This window comes from Palaemon carinicauda, chromosome 21 (assembly GCF_036898095.1).
Source record: "Palaemon carinicauda isolate YSFRI2023 chromosome 21, ASM3689809v2, whole genome shotgun sequence".
NCBI lineage: Eukaryota > Metazoa > Arthropoda > Malacostraca > Decapoda > Palaemonidae > Palaemon > Palaemon carinicauda.
The window spans coordinates 86,405,241-86,425,532 of record NC_090745.1 but is presented as its reverse complement, the minus strand read 5'-3'; the positions used below and the strand labels follow the sequence as shown (position 1 = coordinate 86,425,532).

Below are 20,292 nucleotides of genomic sequence, written 5' to 3'. Positions count from 1 at the left end.
ACCACTGTCCTGATTGTAATTTTTCCTTCTCTTTCTTTCCAATTATCATTAGCTTCATTTAGCTTTACATACTTTTCTCCAATCCACTCTTTGACCATTTCTTAATAATGTAGCTATCAACACTAAGTCATCTGCATACAACTCCCATGGGCCACACATTTAGTAATATTTTGTAGCTTCCTCTATCAATATGATAAACAGCAAATGATTCATTGATAATTCTAGATGAACTTTAATATTTGTATCTTCCCTCCAGATCTAATGCTATGGTAGAATTAAATCACAAACTTGAAGTGCCTTTACAGTACAGTACTCCCTGACTGCATAACTTCCCTTTAATCACTTGTCGATGTACTCTGTTGAATGCCTTTGCAAGATCTACAAATTTGTAGTACAATTTCTTCATGTGGTAATTTTCCTATAAATACCTCATAAAAACTTTCTGTTGTTGATCTCTTTGACAAAAGCAAACTGACGATTGTCTTTATAGTTTTTCCAAGACTTTCCTATAGTACTTTTTATAGTTTTCAGAGCAAGTTTGCAAAGTCTTATTTTTCTTCTAGATTTTCACACTGCAGTTCATCCCTTTTTTTTTTTTACCATTACTATAAAACTTTTCCAAGTCTTCTGGCTCTATCTCCTCCTTTAATCTGTTTTTATGATAAAACCAATCTGTTTCAGGTTCTTACCTCCTGTGTGTTTTCAACTTCTCTCTGGGCTATTTAGCATTATTTGCCAATTTCCATCTTTGACTTTCAAAAAAATTTAAAACTGGCTCTCTTCTTAATATTTTTCCTCTATACTTTATCGATAAATAAAATGCTAAATATCAATTCTGTCCACTCTGGGGCTTCTTAGATCTCTTCCCATCAATGTCTATCTGACAATAGGCCCCACTGTCACTACATCAGTCTTTCTCAAAAATTCTAGCTTTTCTTCTACTGGTCTTCCTGACTGTAGCATGTAGACTGAAAAGACATGCATCACCTTCTTAATCAATATCATTTTAATCTTCCTTATTCTTGTCTTGATTTGGTCAACCTTTACTACATCCTCAGGCAATACAGCCTTTACCAGTATATCCAACTCACTTTTCCTTCTACTGGATACAATAAGATATTATATTACAATTACAGTAATTATATTATCAATAAAATGCTTAAATGACCTAGAGTAATCAACTTGAATATCCATTCAACATGATTTACGACAAAAATATGCATTTTAAAAGATCTACATATGTATATGTACTCCTTGTCTTAATCATATAAGCTTTTTTTCAATGTCCTGGTTTACTATAACTGAACACAATGAAATTACAACACCAATCATGTAACAGTAAGTTGAATTGAATTTTACAACAATAAATTTTGAAAAATATTAGGTCCATGATATCAAAATGAGTTTTTTGCTTAAGTTCTTATCAGAACTGTACATTTTATCAAAACAGATTTCATATTTGAAAACTAGGTAACTCACCCGCATGCTTCAAATTTTTCATATTGGCCACAAGAGAAAGATATAAATAAGAACAAAAATACAATTTACATTAAGGGGATGTTACGAGACAACATAAATAAAATTCAAGCCTTTTGGAGATAATAAGAAATACATGTAGTATAAGATGTCTCTTATAAATATCTGCTCTCCAAAACATGTAGCAATCCAGTGATACTGAACATGCTTTAACATCCCATTTAAAAAGCCAGTTGCTAACAGCCTCAAGAGGTAAACTTAAAAAGACCTAACTAAAATACTGTAAAAATCAATACCCCTTACACCTTAAAACCTTTAGAATCACACTTTCATACTGATATAAAAACATTGTACATGTTATCAACTTTCTCCCATCATTCATTGCCCTTTCTATGAATGATTGAAATTATTAATGCAGAACACTATTCCTAAAATAAGTCTATAGAATACTCTTCAAGTAGGCATGTTGGCTTTCTAAGATTCTTGTATTCTACACACCTTTCAGCTTTGGCGTGAGGGAATTTGCCAACCCGGCCAGGGTAAGGATCTCGCCTGAAGGGGGAAATGAAAATACAGAAGTCAATGAAGAACAGCAGGAATGCATTAGTAGTTTAACTTAAAAATAATTGTCAGTGTTAAAAAACAGTAGTGTATTCAAAGCACCTTACTTATGAAAACTGACTGGGTCTGTGGTGATGTAGCAATTTCTGTGCATTACTGTACTCGTTTCAGTTTTTGAAAAAAATAGATACAGTATAGTGCTAGGTGCAACCTTATTAAAATCACAAATTCTTGGAGTAATTTGTATTTTTATTAACTATACAAACCTGCATCCTTTAATAGGAGTATGCATTCAGCAAAGCTAGATATGGCTATTAAAACTAACATGGTGGCAGCAGTTACAGCTAATGGCATGGAAAACTGCCTATCCAACAGGCTACTGAGCTTTAGCCGACCTTAAACCTAGGAAATATTATCATTATTACTAGCTAAGCAGCAACCCTAGTTGGAAAAGCAAGATGTTATAAGCCCAAGGGCTCCAACAGGGAAAAACAGCACAGTGATGAAAGGAAATAAGGAAATAAACTAAAGGAGAAGTAATGAACAATTAAAATAAAATATTTTAAGAACAGTAACATTAAAAAGGATCTTTCATAAATAAACTAAAAAAACTTTAAAAAAAAATAAGATTAAGAGAAATAAGATAAAATAGTGTGCCCGAGTGTAACCTCAAGCAAGAGAACTCTAACCCAAGACAGTGGAAGACCATGGTACAGAGGCTATGGCACTACCCAAGACTAGAGAACAATGGTTTGATTTTGGAGTGTCCTTCTCTTAGAGGAGCTGGTTAGCATAGCTCAAGTCTTTTCTACCCTCACCAAAAGGAAAGTAGCCACTGAAAAATTACATTACAATACTTAATCCCTTGAGCAAAGAATTTTTTGGTAATCTGTGTTATCAGGTGTAAGACAGAGGAGAATGTGGAAAGAATAGGCCAGACAATTCGGTGTAAAGTAGATGTAAGCAAAGGAAAAATTAGCCATAATCAGATAGAGGGATCCAATGTATTACTGTCTGGCCAGTATCTCAACAGGTAGCTGTTGTACTGGCAAACCTATTACAGAAAGTGAAACTTGAAGGATTCTGGTTTTATTTCGGAGAAATACAAATTACTTTAAAAAAAATTTTATTTGTTCCTACACAAATACAAACCCTTGATCTTTAATACGAGACTTAAGCTTTAGGCTGGTTTACTATCCCGCGAAATGTCAAAGCCCTTTGGTCTTGTACAGCCACGAAAGTGAGAACGCCTGTCAACCTCATAACGACCTGGCCGTGAAGATGCAACAGGTGTTATGCTAGGTCAGTACAATACTAGGAACTCTGAAAATGTCAAGGAAAACCTACATCAGTCTGGAGATATTGTCAAAATGTATAGCCATTATGAAATAGGGTTGCATAATGTACATTTAGCTATCTTTCCCATCATCTAGGAGGATGGGGCAAAAACTTATAAAATAATCTTATTTTGTAATAAAGTTGCTCAGTCATGTGGATCCCCTAAATCTAGCATCCAGTCAAGTATATAACAGAGTGGACTGCTCCACCCCAAGGTACGGGAAGAAAGAAGGGGATGATGGGCCTTGCGATTTACCTCTCATTCTAGACTTACATTGTGACCACTACCTTAGAAGAGATGCTTTTTGTCCTGTGAAGGAGCTATGTTTGCTAAACAATCTGTTGAGCGACTACCAACTGGCCAAGGATGGAAGAATCCTGGGACCTATGGGTATGTTCCCGTAGGTAAAGGTCGAAGATGATTCTATCATTTTCCGACTCTTGCCTTCAAGAATTGGCCCCATGACATAGTCTTCCCGAGAGCTGAAATAAATCCGATATATCAGGCTTCGTGCATATGAATCTGGAATGGGCCCTCCGTCTCCATGCCTTTAAGGAAAGGATGTTTAATGTCTTGGATGCCAGAAAGAAAGTGTGCAAGGATCTTCTCTTATTCCTTCTGTGCTATATGAGGAAGGGTAGTGTCCCCCCAAAACAGGGAGGCAAATCATCCTGGTCCCCACTAGTCCCTTCTTGTCGGGTAGAAAAACTATAGGAGTCACTCTCAAATGACTTCTATCATTTAGTCTTCCTGGACTTCTTTGGTAACATCTATATAATTCATCCAAGAGCCATTCTTCTCCTAGGATACTCGTTAGCTGGTCCGAAAATGGAACAGAATGATAGAATAATTGGCCTTGGTTGGAGAGTTTTCGTGCCAACAATAGAGCGAGCGCTGGTGGAAAAGTGGCACATACCAGTTTGTCTCAGAAAATAAAACTTTCGGTATGCACAGTTTCCCATTCTCTACTGAAAACAAGCAAGAGATTATTCAAGAAGGAGACAGAAGAGTGGGGCCTTTATCTTACGAACAGTGAGCAAACATTTCTTGTGAACAGGTAGCAGGTATGTTTGTACCTGTACCATATACCGATACTTAAAATCCTTGATGGAAAAGTTCCCAGTATGAACCCAATCAACTCGCAAAATGCGAGAAAACACACACACACACTCTCTCTCTCTCTCTCTCTATTCCTCCCGGCAGTATACACGTTCTTTCTTGTGAGAAAAAGAGCACAAGGAGCAGGTGTGAAGCACTGTATCTCATATCGATAAGAATACTCGGTACTACACTACCTCTTCCACAGGGCAGGAAACAGTAAGAGTCCCACTTAGGCAACTCCTATAGATTGGTTTCCATGGATGTCTTCGAAGGCCTTTTCCTTGTTGTCTAATCTCGGAGTGTGGTAGAATCTTACAAAGAATATTATGAGAGTGTTGAGTTCTTGATCTTGGAGAAATAGCGAAAGGGGGATCTAGTGCATAGAGATCCACAGCATGGTACATTACCAGAACCTAATTGTGGAGCTCCAGCATGCGGTGCGTTCCCATGCACGAGGTGACCTGGAGAAGCTTTACCAGAAGGAAAATGTGCTCTTTCAGAAGAAGGTTGCATGGACAAGTGAGGGCACGAGTGTACACAAGTGTCTATCGGCATGCACGCACAGAAGCGCTTGTCAGTATGCATACAAGAGAGCACGCATGGGCGTGCACACAGGAGAGCATTCGTGGGCACACTTGAATAAGTGAGGACGAAATCCTATAGGAGTGCGCATACAGAAAAGCTTGAGCGATGGCAAACAGATGAGGGCAAACATAAAACTCTCATGTCTCTGGCCTTACTAGAAAGTGAAGGAGCACTATAAGAAGGTTGTGTACACAAAGGCGAGCACTTGTGGGCACCTGTAATACCATTTTGTAGTTTTTTGTTTAAAACCTGGTCAAATGATGATATCTGGCATCTCTCTGTGGTCACACTGATGACGAATAATAAAAAAAAACACTTTGTACCATTACAATAAATAACATGAATAGAGATTAGGATTATTTTAATTTAATCCTTGAAAAATAAAATTAAAAATATGTACAGTATTGAAATTCAGATTTAAATGCCCTTCTCCTGCTGTGTTAACCCTGAAGAAAGGAAATAATGTGTTGCTTGAAAACATGACAAATCACTGGCTGAAATTCTTTGCAGCTACAATGGCAACACTGCATTTATCCACACTCAGTGTGGTCAAGGCTATAATGCTGGTGGGCGCACACGAAACCACTTCATGGATGTGTGCATAGTAGAGTGCTCATGGGCACATGTATGAACAGGTGAGGGCATGCTACCATGAGAGATCTTGTCTTGTGAGCAAGCAAACATAAGAGGGCTTGTGGGCCTGTGCAGACAGGCCAGGGAGCAGGAGTGAGCACATACAGGTCAGGACACCATCCTGTAGGAGTGTGCAATTCCTATTAATCTGTCTTTGGACCTTTTCTGCCATAAAGGGAAAAAGATCGGTAGTGCCCTTCTATACTGACCGGCAGTGTGGTCATGAAGGCAGAAGTGTAGGAGGAACTTGAAGTTCTCCCAAGTGACATTCGGGCTAATGCCAATGATCTAATGGGAAAGAGATCACTGGAACTCCATGACGATCCAGCATAACTACGTGACATGACTTTAGTGCGAACAGGAAGCCAATGAAGGGAGTAGAACGGTGACGCTCCTCTGCTTTACACTTTGCAGCAGTAAAACCTTCTTCATTTGATGATCTACATTAATTGCTAAAGATTTCCAACCTCCTTAGGAATGTTATCATCATCATCGTCATCACTGGGCCACATAAGCAAGGGAATAAACTGCAAACAGGAATGTAGTTTCTAACAGAAACAAGATTGTAGATACTGGCAGTTTTGCACAGAAAACTGTCATGCAGCAGAAAACTGTCCCACAGCTATAGTTAACAGGAAACCACTGAAAACCCTTCCTTCCTTCTTAAAGAAAGAGCAAAAGATTAAAACAGTGAGTTGAGGGCTCTGGAAGTATATCTGTACTCTTCGATAACTAAAAACCAAAGCGAGAGGTCAGTGACCTGTGACGTGGGTGGGGCTTCCAGCCACTCGGCAGTAACTACCTCCAATACGTTGAAATTTAATAGCAGTAATAAGCTTTGCTGAAAGCGTGATCCTATTAAAGGACAAGGGTTTATATTCATGTAGAAACAAACTAATATTAAAAGTAATTACATAAGCTTACATAAAACCCTAAGAAAATATTTCTGTGTAGTATTTATTTTACACAGAAAACATTTATATAAAAGACTGTACTACAATAATTGCACCATCTTAAAAACTCAAATTGGTAAATACAATTATGGTTAAACAAGGTAAAATGACAAAAGTTAGGCAACTGAATGCAAATAAGTGTTCCAGCTATTGGGTGCATAATATTACAATTTAGTGTAAGGAGAACAATAACTTGCATTTTTACTCTAACAGCGACCACACAAAGGATTTGTTAAGGAACGATGATAAAAATATGAAAATTATTACTATTATCATTATTGTCACTACAAGCTAAGCTATAACCCTAGTTGGAGAAACAGGATGCTATAAGTCTAAGGACTCCAATAGGAAAAAATAGCCCAGTAAGGATAGGAAATAAATACTGTAAATTACAAAAGAAGCAATGAACAATTAAAATATCATATTTTAAGAACAGTTACATTAAAATAGATCTTTCATAAATAAACTACAAAAAGTGACAGATAAAGCATTCTCTGTAAGTTTGAACTTTTGAAGTTCCACCGATTCAACTACCCGATCAGGAAGACCATTCCACAACTTGGTCACAGCTGGAATAAAACTTCTAGAATACTGTGTAGTATCAAGCCTCATGAGGAAGGCATGATTATTAGAATTAACTGCATACCTAGCATTACAAACATGATGGTATTGTCCAGGAAGATCTAAATGCAAAGGAGTTTACGTTTAAAAAGTTAGTTAGATGGGAAGACACCGAAGGGAAGTAACGAAAATCAAAATGCAAAAAGCAAGGCAGTTGAAGCTGAAGATACTGTACAAAGTAAAGAACCCTTAGTACCACTTACAGTGTGCCATGTAATTGATAATCACTATGGGTTATAGAGCACATAAAAGTGTGGGAAATTTTAAAACCATGGTGACAATCCTTTACCACCAAGATAATAAAGGCATAGGCTTACGTGAAAATTGAAATCATTATTTCACTAATAAAAGATGGAAAATAAATTGATTGAAATCAAAAGAAAAAATAATGTAAAAGATAGAAAATAAGTGGTTTATAGTTCAAGGAAAAGAAATACAGGTGTTTATTTAGATAATTTCTTATGATTGCTAAAAAAGTCAGAGAAGCCATGCTTGCTGTGAATCGGTCTATAAAAGCAAGCAGTAAAGTATCTAGCCACGTGAGATCCAGGGATTTCTGGCCGCATGTGTCAAGGTCCCTGGTGATGAACACCTGCAGGTACTTTTTATTATAAAACAGATCATCAGCTTGGGATCATGCTGACCCTTCTATACTGTAAATACAGCACAGTACTGCAATGTATTTATGCTGACAATAGTTTTTTTACATCTTGTACCCAAAGCCAGTTATCAATGCAGTGACGCATTTGAGGAAGATATTAGAATTTCTTTAAAAGTCTGGTGACGGATGACACACTTTGGCATCATCCATTCATTCAATCACAATAGCTAATATCATTGAATACTTCATTTTGCGATAATGCTGTATGTGCTAAAAATCTTAAGTCATTCAACCAAAACAAGAATTGCATCTGAATTAAGGAAGATGCTTATCATAATAGAAAACAGACAATAGCAGAATTACATTCATTCATTCATCCATTACATTGTGCTCTTTCACCAAGAATGTCAATATTTTTTGCTGTGGTTGTTTTGAAGTTTTTTTTTTCAGGTACTGGTATAATGACAACATTTGGGAAGTGTTAGTGTTAGTGCATTTTGTATTACTATAAAGTGATGGAAAAACTGGAGTGCTGGATAGTGTTAGAAGTTTGGAAGACAAAAAAAAAAAAAAAAAGTTATAAAAATAGCTGAAAAAAAAAATTAATGACAGTGTGATGAAAAGATCAGGCCAAGTAAGCTTATGTCAATGCTTTTGGATTAAGATTATGAAGTGTGTTTCATATAACACTTGACAGGGTATTCTATTTTCACAAGGTATACGTAAGAATGTAAAAATATCAACATTTCTATAAAAAAAAAACAGCGTAAAACTTATTACAGATAAAAATTTATTGCCCGTCTTTGCTCTGCCATTGCTCAATTTTTTTTTCTAACAAAATCTATTTATTTTATTTACAGATTATAAGAAATTTATTCAGCTTTCCAATGTCATCTTAATTTTTTCCTAGAGTTATTCATTACTTACTTATTATGCAAAATGGCAAATAAGTTATGCTTACGGTGAAATCAATTTACTATGACGGTCTTTTCCATGAGAATTTTACATGTGCTTATATGGTATACGGAAAAATGTAAAAATGACAAATTTGGAAGCAATTTGCATTTTTCCTAATCATACAAACCTTTAGCTATTTATTAGGAATTATACTTTCAGCAAAGCTGAAACTAACCATAAGATTTTTGGGAGATATTAAGTACCCTACATATAGTTAGCGGAGGGGGAGGGTAACCAGGGTAGCTGGCCCCCCCACTGGCACACACACCTGTGTTGTATAAATCCTAATTTGTCATTTGTTCTGTCATTACTACAAACCTTGCTCTATTTATTAGGGATGACTCACCCATTAGGAGGGTGGAAGTTCGACCAACTGCCTGGTCTTTGACTCAGGGTTTTCTTGTACAAGCTCCGCACATAACTGGGAGAAATCCTGACACCTCACTAAACTATTCATGCAAAGCACTGTTAGCAGCCTGAGCAATTTTTGTGAATGTGTAATATACTAGCAGTGTGACTAGTCAAGATAAACACTCAAAAACATAGGAATCTTAGCATCAACCAAAGACATTACCAATCCCACCTAGCCAGGGGGCATGGGGACGTAACAAGTATAACTATACCAGGTTACAAAAGGGAAATGCTTCTACCTGCAGACAGTGGAGATCAGCTTTGCAGAGTACCGTAGGAGCTGTTGCCCGGTAGGGGGAAAGATGAAAGAAAGAAAAAGCCAAAGCCAGTCATTCTTTGTCATTCATATCAGGCTTAGCCATGGTTAAACTCTGCCCTCTCCATCTGCTACTTGTCCATCAACGAGCTAGAGGTGTTATAAACCTTTTATTGTGTAGCCATCACAGGGACAATAGAGAACGTCTCCTTGTTCCTGTGGGTCACGTCTTGCAGGAAGTGGGCGGTGAAGGTTATAAGCGCTTTCACATGGCCGCTGGCATGGACTGCATCACAGAGTAGTTTTTGTGAACATTAGGGGCATATTCCCCCTCCTAATGTTGAGCTCTAGGTCACCTCAATGAGGAGAAGGATCAGGATTCAATGTGTGGTCTATGACCTTTCAATTCCCAGCTGAGAACGTAATCTTGGTGACCCTTCTTTGACCTTCCTCAGGCTGACAAAAAAGGCCTAACACTCGGGGGCAAGCTACTGTAGCTTCCTTGAGGTAGACTCTCAAGTTAATCATTGGCATGGTAGCCATTGATGTGGACCATAGATCACACTGCGAAAGACTTCCAATCCAAAGAGCTTGAACCTTGGGTCCGAGCTGCCTGGAAAGAAGCCGAGCATTACTCGGTTCTTTCTAGTGAAAGAGACATTGAGGGCGATCTATGGGGTATGCTCACCCTCTTGGCCGAGACCAATGCGAAAGGAGACCTGTCCTCGAGGTCAGGGGAAGATCTGCAGGGGGGGAAGATCTGCTGGAGGTACTCCCGGTACCGAAGGAAGGTGACCATGCCATGTGGAGGGGGTTTCCCCTCCTACTGTGGGCAAGTAGGCTCAAAACTCTGAATGAATTGAGATGATGGCGACCTAAATGAAAAGTTAGAACCTTTCGGTCTGAAGGAGAGGCTCAAGGATGAGCAGTGGTCTCTCATCGCCTGAGACCTAGAGCAGGCTCACTCCCACAGGCAAAATGAGGAACTGTTACTGGAATAGTAACAGGGAGCCTAACAGGTAAAGGAAGTCTTTTTCCGAGGGTGGGAGAAGAGACTAACACCTGTTGCTGTTATAATCAATTCCTCCTTCAAGTAGGGAGACCGCTGAACAGACGCTGGAGGAGGGAATCTCCCCCGGAAGGGGAATGGATAAATCCAAATCACATCAAGAGGAATCCCAAAGGGGAGACCAAAAGAGGTGAAGGAAGTCTTTCCTGTAGATGGGAAAAGAGACCAACATCTGCTGGCACGGTAGGCGATTCGGGAAGATGATTTACGAGACGGTACCATTCGTTCTCCGACCAGAGGCCTGAGCACGTGTGGTACCGTATGTGGCCTCCCCCCTTTCTATGATGCATCTGTACGAAGCATCAAATCCGGGAAAAACGAGAAGTTTGACTCCTTCGCTGAGATTCTCGTCTGGCAACCTCATTACCCGGCCCATCTCTTGCTTGGATCTCTTGCAGAACCAGAGAAAAGGAAGATCACTGGAGCTGAAGTACCTGGGGTCTAGCTGTTACTGAGGGGGTTGAATTCGACGGAGACCAATGAGGGCTTGGAGAAGAGAACCTGCAGAAACCTCTGCAGCTGATGACCATGTCTATGGATACCCGTATCCAATACAGAAAAAAGGTATCTCATGAAGTTTACTTCAGTCTTCAAATCATGGAAAATTCGAAAAGTTGTTTCAGGACTCAAGACTGTTAGGATCGGCCAGTTGTCCCGAGAACGAGGCCGATCCTGAAGACGCAGGTTGATCCTAGGGTAAAAACCTGAATGAAAACCTCAGGTGATATTGAAACTGAAGCACCATTCCTTGACATGACAGGCCTGACAGCGGAATATTATTATTATTATTATTATTATTATTATTAGTTAAGCTACAAACCTAGTTGGAAAAGCAGGATGCTAAAAGAACAAAGGCTCCAAAAGGGAAATTAGCCCAGTGAGGAAAGGAAATAAACTAAAAGAGAAGTTTAGGAACAATAACATTAAAATAAATTTTTAATATATAGACTATAAAAACTTCAAAATAACAATAGGAAGAGAAATAAGATAAGATAGTGTGCCCGAGTGTATCCTCAAGAAAGATAACTCTAACCCAAGACAGTGGAAGACCATGGTACAGAGGCTATGGCACTACTCAAGACTAGAGAACAAAGGTTTGATTTTGGAGTGTCCTTCTCCTGGAAGAGCTACTTACCATACCTAAAAAGTCTATTCAACCCTTACCAAGAGGAAAGCCACTAAACAATTACAGTGCAAGTTAACCTCTTCAGTGAAAAAGAAATTGTTTGGTAATCTCAGTGTTGTCAAGTGTATGAAGAAAGAGAAGAATGTGTAAAGTATAGGCCAAACTATTCTGTGTATGTGTAGGCAAAGGAGAAATGAGCGCAGGTCCTATCCATGCAAAAGCGCCTCGTAAGGTAGTCATATACCATAGCGCAAGTCCTATCCATGCACAATCGGCTTTTAAGGTAGTCATATACTATAACATGAAATAAGGGAGGAGGTGGCGGTAGAAGCAGCAACCTTATCAGTGAGACACGTGGTACATAGGCTGCTCCACAGTAGGAATGAAGTGTAGAAGTACATAGATTCATGAGGGACGAATACCCGCGAACGTGCTGATGACTGGAGAGTCGATGAAGAAGCCTGGCCATGTGCATGCAGGTACTTCGAAGTTCAGAGAAGGAGATGAAAACCTTGGGAACCAAAGAAACCCTGCTTGTTACAAACAATAAATCCAAGAGGCGAGAGGGGTATTAAGAACCAAGGTTAACCTTTGAACATTACCCTGATCATCGATGTAGAGTGCTGGGTTAGGTTCCAAGAGAGACATTCGTGATAAACTCTTTCAACTCCATGTAGGAGGGCTACCAAAGCAGCACAAACCAAAGAGTGGGGGGAAGACGATCCATGCCATTTAGATGAGGGTACTCTCTAATAGTAAGTCTTGCAAGAAGCAAAAGCTTCAATGAAGTCTGGGTCTCGGAATAGATCGACACGGAAGCGATTTTACTCCGGAAGGAAAAGCATCCAGAGGAAAATCCGTCAGGTGCTGGAAGTGGTTGTTGATACTACTGTAATGGTGACCTAGAGGAGAACTCACAAGTGACAATCCTGAGCAGCCGAGTGATGATCACGAGCCGGCAAACAGCAAACGCCGAGCAAGTGAACGACGAGCTGGCAAACGACAAGCTGGCGAATGGAGCGCTGGCAATCAGCGAGTTGGCGAACAACGAGCTGGCAAACATCGATCGGCAAACGGCGCAATCAGTGAGCTGTCAACCGGAGATTTGGCGATCAGCGAGCTGAGGAACGATGATTTGATGAACTGAGAGCTGGCAAAGGGCGAACAGGAAAACGGCGATCACCGAACTGGCAAAAGTTGGTGATCAGCGAATAGCGAGCTGGAGAACGGCAATAGATGGGCTGCCAATTGGCGAGCTGGCAAACAGCAAGCTGGCAAATCAGCGATCAGCTAACTGCTAAATGGCAAGCTGGCGAAAAGACAATCGGCGAACTGCCAAACGGCAAGCTGGTGATTGGCGAACGGCAATCGGCCAACGGCAAGCTGGCGGATCGGTGATCAATGAATGATGAGCAGGCAAGAGGCGAATGGTGAGCTGTTACCCGGATATTTGGTGATCGGCGAGCTGAAAAATAACGATCTGACGAACGGCGAGCTGGCAAACGGCGCGATTGTTGAGATGTAATCCGGATATCTGGTGATCAGCAAGCTAACGAATGACGATCTGACAAACGGCCAGCAGACGAACGACGATTTGACGAACAGAAAGCTGGTAAACAGCAAAATGGCAAACAGCGAAGTGGCAAACACCAAAGTATCAAACGGCAATCAGCAAACTGGCGAAAGTTGGTGAATCGGCGATCAGCTAACTGTTGAATGGCAAGCTGGCGATCATTGAAAAGCTAGCTGGCAAATAGTAATCAGTGAATGACGATCAGTGATCGGCGAGCTGGCAATCGGTGAACGAAATTGACGAACAGTGAGCTGGCGAACGGCAAACTAGCGAACGGCGAACAGGCAAGCGGCAAGCTGGTGATCAGCAAGCAGGTGTACAGGCAAATGGCAAGTTGGTGATCAGCGAGCTGGCGTACAGGCAAGCGGCAAGCTGGCGATCAGCGAGCTGGCAAATGCGAGCTGGCGAACGGCGATCTGCAAGTGACGACTGGCGAACGGCAAGCTGGGGCTGGTGAACTGCCAGGCGGTGAACGGCTTGGAGAGCGACGATCACGGGCTGGCAAACTGTGAGCTGGCAAACTATGAGATGGCACACGGTGAGTGACGATCACAAGCTGGTGAAGAGCGAGGAAAGTGACTATCACAGGCTGGCAAACATCGGCAGTCGTAAGCTGAAGGATGATCGGGGGCGATCATGAGCTGACGATGTAGGTGCGGCAGGGCCGGGCGAGGTGGTTTGCTCCTGAAGAGGAAGAGCGGGGAATGGAGGAATCCAATTCCCAGTGGATTGATTGATTTATGAAATTTTTGGCCCAAAGCCAAACGCCGGAGCCGCAAGGCCATTCAGCGCATATATATCTTTTACTATCGAATATAAGTACGTATACAAATAAAAGTAAAACATAATTAAATTAAATCTATACAACAGCTTAAAATTTAAAATCACAATAAAACCATAGATCTATAACTCATAAAAAATACCTAAACTGTACAACCTGCTCTAGTGGAGCACTCTCCCCTAAAATTCCTAAAACCAAACTGTCTGTTTGATAAAGGATTCTTCGATTCCTAATACCACACTAGTCAAGTATTGACCATTCTCTAATAAATATTACTAACACAACTAGTAAGAGCAATTGGCCTATAATTTTTTGGGAGGTACGAATCCTTTAATGGTTTTATAATAGGAACTATTATCAATATTTTCCAAGACTTAGGGGAAGTTCCTGAAGTCCAAAAACCATTCAAAATATCTAAAAGAAATTGTTTTCTACTTTTCAGTAGATTAAAAATCATGGAATATAGAATATCATCTTCCCCAGATGTTGGGGAAGACAATGAAATTGCATTAGTCAACTCTTCCATGGTAAAAGGAAGATTGTAAGATTCTAAATTTGTACTAACAGTAGGAACAACCGTGGTACTGTTCCTAATATCCCTAAATGCTGCAGGGTTGTGTAGGGCACTAGATATATTCAAAAAATGCCTACCAAATGCTTCAGCTACTTCTCCAGGATCAGATATAAAGAGACCATCAATTTTTACTATAGGCAAGGGAGATGGACAAAATTTCCCTTGCAACTATCGGATTCTATTCCAGACTAATGAGAGAGAGGAATTATATTTCAGTTCACTTATGTATTCAATAAATGATTTTCTCCTTGCCTGCGTTAAAGTCTTCTTTTGATTAGGAAGAGCTCTTCTGTATGTTATTTTATTGGCTAAACAAGGGTATCTACAATATCTCTTGTAGCAAGTTCTTGCTATCTTCCGCATCAAAGCACAGGTATCATTCCATCAGGGAACTACAGGACGTCAAGGTTTACTTGATGTTCAAGGTATGGAGAGCATGGCCCCACACAACAATATGCTCACTAAATACTCATATGCTTGTATTGAACTCTGAAATTCATTTCTATTTCGATAAATTTCAGTGGATTTATTAAATAGTCCCCAGTCAGCTTCTCCCACCTTCCATTTGGGTAAACATGGAGATGGTATATTTTTTACATATTTCAAGTGAATGGGTCAATGATCACTGCCATGATCATTCTGGTCTACTGCCCATTAGTAATCAAACCTCAAAGATGAAGAGCAAATAGTGAGGTCTGTAGTTGAATCAGAACTGTGGTAAACATGTCTTGTAGGGGAACCATCATTCATTAGTTCTCCCCATAGGTGTGTTTGGCATTAAAATCCCCCCTCAATATGAAGGGTTGAGGAAGTTGGTTTATTAAGAACTGCAAGTCATTTAATTCTAGCTGACGAGGATTACCATGTGCATCCTGAAGTCTATTTTCGAATGTTGGATCAAGGTAAAGTGAACAAATAGTGATCCATTTGTCAGTAAAGATTTGAATTGCGCAAGCCTGCAACACAGAATTCAGGTGAACAACTCTGTGATCAAGAGACTTGTGAATTATTATGCCTGTGCCTCCCTGAGCACTAGCACCTATTATGGGTGGAGACCTATAAAATGAAAAATTATAACCTAAACTGGGAGTAAGATCTTCCAATTTAGTCTCCTGTATACAGATTGCAAATATATCATGTTCTTTAAACAGAAACAAAACTTGCTCTCTATTTGAATTAAATCCACGGATGTTCCATTGCAAGAGACATTATTTGGATTTTTTAAGCATTTTTTTTTAGTTCCAATCTAGGAATCTGAGCCACACTTTCAGTACTTATTGATCTAGATAGTGCAAACAATTTTTTAGATGCTGGGCCTTCAGTCGCCCTTTCAGTTTTATTTTTAGTACTTCTATCCTGATCCAGAGAACGTGAGGGTGAAGGGGGAGGAAGGGGCCTCTTTTGTCTAACAGATTGTGCCTCCATTTCCTCACCTTCATTGGATCGATGAACTGTTATGACAGGTAACGGTACAATTTGGTATGAAGAATTCTCAATATCTGGTATTAAGAACTCATTAAGATCTTTAATCGATCTGGTCACAAATGTAGGGGCTATGAGAGCCCCATTAGAAGAGGGTTTTTGAGCCCCACCAGAGGGAGGAGGAGGAGTTTCACAAAAGGGGGCAGAAGCCCCACCAGAGGGGGCAGGAGGAGCCCAACCAGAAGGGGGAGAAGGAGCCCCACCAGAGGGGGCAGAAGGAAGCCCACCAGAGGGGGGCAATGGAGCGAAGGAACCCCACCAGCGAGGGCAGGAGGAGCCCCACCAGAGGGGGTAGGAGGAGCCCCACCAGAGGGTGCTGGGGGAGCCTCACAAAGGGGGGCCACAGAAGCTCGACTAGAGAAGTCCCCAGAACTCTTCACTGCATCTGTATAAGATTTTTTCGCCAATAACTTCATTGCATGTCCGACACTGATGTGTTCTGTAATAAATTTCAGAAATGCCTCTTCCTCTTTCATTAATACAGGGCATTCTTTATCACGGACCCGATGGTCACCCTTGCAGTTCACACACACTACAGGTGTTGAACACTCCCCATGCTCAAGTTGGGCACACGATCCACAGATCTTATTCCTAGTGCAAATACGGGAGGAGTGCCCAAAACCAAAACAATTAAAACACTGAAGCACTCTCTGTCTATACGCACAAACTTTAACAATTTCACTGTGAAAAACAATGTATGGAGGCAATTAAGAATTCACAAAATTTAGAATAATCACTGATGAATGGGGCACTTTAAATACCTTCCAAATCATATCTGGACACATTTCCAAAATCTCTCTCTCATCCAGCTCATATATATCCTTATTAAAGATAACCCCTTTTGCACAGCTGAAGTTGTAGTGAGGTTTTGTTTGTTTTATCATTCCATCAGGATCAAGCCTAAGATTAAGAAGTATTACTGCTTGTCCGTCTGTTTTGGTATTCACCAGAAAACTGTTACGTCCAAAACGAGATATATTTGGTCTATTGACATTACCAATTTTTTGGTTTACTAACCTCTTCATCTTGAAGAGGTTGCCTCTCTCACTTTGTGTGGTAATAATCAACCACTTAGCTGGATTCGGTGATCTAGATATTTTAGCTATTTTAGGATCTTCAGGTTCATTATGAGGTCCATATACAGTGATCCCTCGCTACTTCGCGGTTCGACCATCGCGGATTCACCACTTCGCGGATTTTTTTCATAACGCATGTATATACTGTACATATATTGCAAATTTTCCGGAAATTTCGAAAATACCGCGATGTGACCGATGGTGCGAGATTGGAGAAAGTAAGGAAAATTGAATCATGATTGATTTTCAATATAAATGAAACTTTGAGGAGCAACAAAAATATCATTTGTTAGAGAGATAGAGAGGGGTAAGGAATGGGAGGTAGTGAAAAGTAGCCGAGAGAGAGAGAGAGAGAGAGAGAGAGAGAGAGAGAGAGAGAGAGAGAGAGAGAGAGAGAGAGAGAGAGAGAGAGAGTGTGTATGTGTGTTGTTTTAAATGTAATAAACAAAAAAATCTGATAGGTTATAACACATTGGTGCTTATGTAATATCAACTGTGTACTGTAGACATTTTGAATAAGTTAAGAAATGGTATAAACGATACTTTGTTAGTGTATTCGTACACTCTCAAGAGCGGCAGCTAGACGTCAGCTGATCTAATCACAGCCAAAAGTCAAACAAAAAGAAGTCAACAATACTCGATTTTTAAAACACACCCGAAATTTAAAAACAAAAGTACACGCTTTCTTAATGTGCAATTAACTATTTAAAGAGTAGCAATTTTCTAGAATAAAATGATGTTTCCCAAAAAATAGTGGTTTGCTGATGAAATCGGATGCCGTATTTTTAGCTACGATTGAAATGGATGTAGACTCGGCATAATTTTTTTGTTTCGTATTTAATTGACACTAAGAAAACTAATTTTAGTTTCTTCATCTATATGTAAGTATTGTATAACACGAAGAGAGAGAGAGAGAGAGAGAGAGAGAGAGAGAGAGAGAGAGAGAGAGAGAGATGTGTGTGTGTGTGTGTGTTGTTTTTAAATGTAATGAGAGAGAGAGAGAGAGAGAGAGAGAGAGAGAGAGAGAGAGAGAGAGAGAGAGAGAGAGAGTGTGTGTTGTTTTAAATGTAATAAACAAAAAAATTTGATAGGTTATAACACATTGGTGCTTATGAAATATCAACTGTATACTGTAGACGGTTTGAATAAGTTAAGAAATGGTATAAACGATACTTTGTTAGTGTAATCGTACACTCTCAAGAGCGGCAGCTAGACGTCAGCTGATCTTATCACAGCCAAAAGTAAAACAAAAAGAAGTCAACAATACTCGATTTTTAAAACACACCCGAAATTTTAAAACAAAAGTACACGCTTTCTTAATGTGCAATTAACTATTTAAAGAGTAGCAATTTTCTAGAATAAAATGATGTTTCCCAAAAAATAGTGGTTTGCTGATGAAATCGGATGCCGTATTTTTAGCTACGATTGAAATGGATATAGACTCGGCATAATTTTTTTGTTTCGTATTTAATTGACACTAAGAAAACTAATTTTAGTTTCTTCATCTATATGTAAGTATTGTATAACACGAAGAGAGAGAGAGAGAGAGAGAGAGAGAGAGAGAGAGAGAGAGAGAGAGAGAGAGTGTGTGTGTGTGTGTGTGTTGTTTTAAATGTAATGAGAGAGAGAGAGAGAGAGAGAGAGAGAGAGAGAGAGAGAGAGAGAGAGAGAGTGTGTGTTGTTTTAAATGTAATAAACAAAAAAATTTGATAGGTTATAACACATTGGTGCTTATGAAATATCAACTGTATACTGTAGACGGTTTGAATAAGTTAAGAAATGGTATAAACGATACTTTGTTAGTGTAATCGTACACTCTCAAGAGCGGCAGCTAGACGTCAGCTGATCTTATCACAGCCAAAAGTAAAACAAAAAGAAGTCAACAATACTCGATTTTTAAAACACACCAGAAATTTAAAAACAAAAGTACACGCTTTCTTAATGTGCAATTAACTATTTAAAGAGTAGCAATTTTCTAGAATAAAATGATGTTTCCCAAAAAATAGTGGTTTGCTGATGAAATCGGATGCCGTATTTTTAGCTACGATTGAAATGGATGTAGACTCGGCATAATTTTTTTGTTTCGTATTTAATTGACACTAAGAAAACTAATTTTAGTTTCTTCATCTATATGTAAGTATTGTATAACACGAAGAGAGAGAGAGAGAGAGAGAGGAGAGGAGAGAGAGAGAGAGAGAGAGAGAGAGAGTGTGTGTGTGTGTGTGTTGTTTTAAATGTAATGAGAGAGAGAGAGAGAGAGAGAGAGAGAGAGAGAGAGAGAGAGAGAGAGAGAGAGAGAGAGAGAGTGTGTTGTTTTAAATGTAATAAACAAAAAAATTTGATAGGTTATAACACATTGGGGCTTATGTAATATCAACTGTATACTGTAGACGGTTTGAATAAGTTAAGAAATGGTATAAACGATACTTTGTTAGTGTATTCGTACACTCTCAAGAGCGGCAGCTAGACGTCAGCTGATCTCATCACAGCCAAAAGTAAAACAAAAAGAAGTCAACAATACTCGATTTTTAAAACACACCCGAAATTTTAAAACAAAAGTACACGCTTTCTTAATATGCAATTAACTATTTAAAGAATAGCAATTTTCTAGAATAAAATGATGTTTCCCAAAAAATAGTGGTTTGCTGATGAAATCGATGCCGTATTTTTAGCAACGATTGAAATGGATGTAAACTCGGCATAATTTTTTCGTTTCGTATTTAATTGACACTAAGAAAACTAATTTTAGTTTCTTCATCTATATGTAAGTATTGTATAACACGAAGAGAGAGAGAGAGAGAGAGAGAGAGAGAGAGAGAGAGAGAGAGAGAGAGAGAGAGAGAGAATGAATCAGCTGTTGTAATCGAATACCGTGTTTTTGTTTCGTGAGAATTTCATCGCCACGACTATAACAACAACATACTGTACTGAACTTTACAGTATTATACAGACTACTGTAATATGATAAAGTAAAATATTTGTAATAACCTATTTTATGTGAAATGGGGCTATTTTTTTGTTTAAAATTTACATTTACATACGTAAAACAATCTCTCTCTCTCTCTCTCTCTCTCTCTCTCTCTCTCTCTCTCCTCTCTCTCTCTCTCTCTCTCTCTC

At 39.3% G+C, this 20,292-nt stretch overlaps 1 protein-coding gene across 5 annotated transcripts in view; it reads right to left on the bottom strand.

Moving 5' to 3' along the window:
• The window catches only part of Opa1 (Opa1 mitochondrial dynamin like GTPase), a 163,286-nt gene that overhangs the window by 76,334 nt on the left and 66,660 nt on the right, over positions 1 to 20,292 (bottom strand). For 3 of the 5 annotated variants that reach the window (XM_068345078.1, XM_068345080.1, XM_068345081.1), the window contains exon 6: positions 1,975 to 2,028. The exons of the other annotated variants lie outside the window; for them this stretch is intronic. In XM_068345078.1, coding sequence (XP_068201179.1) covers positions 1,975 to 2,028 — 54 coding nt within the window. The remainder of the gene's footprint in view (positions 1 to 1,974; positions 2,029 to 20,292) is intronic. 5 annotated transcript variants of the gene reach the window in all.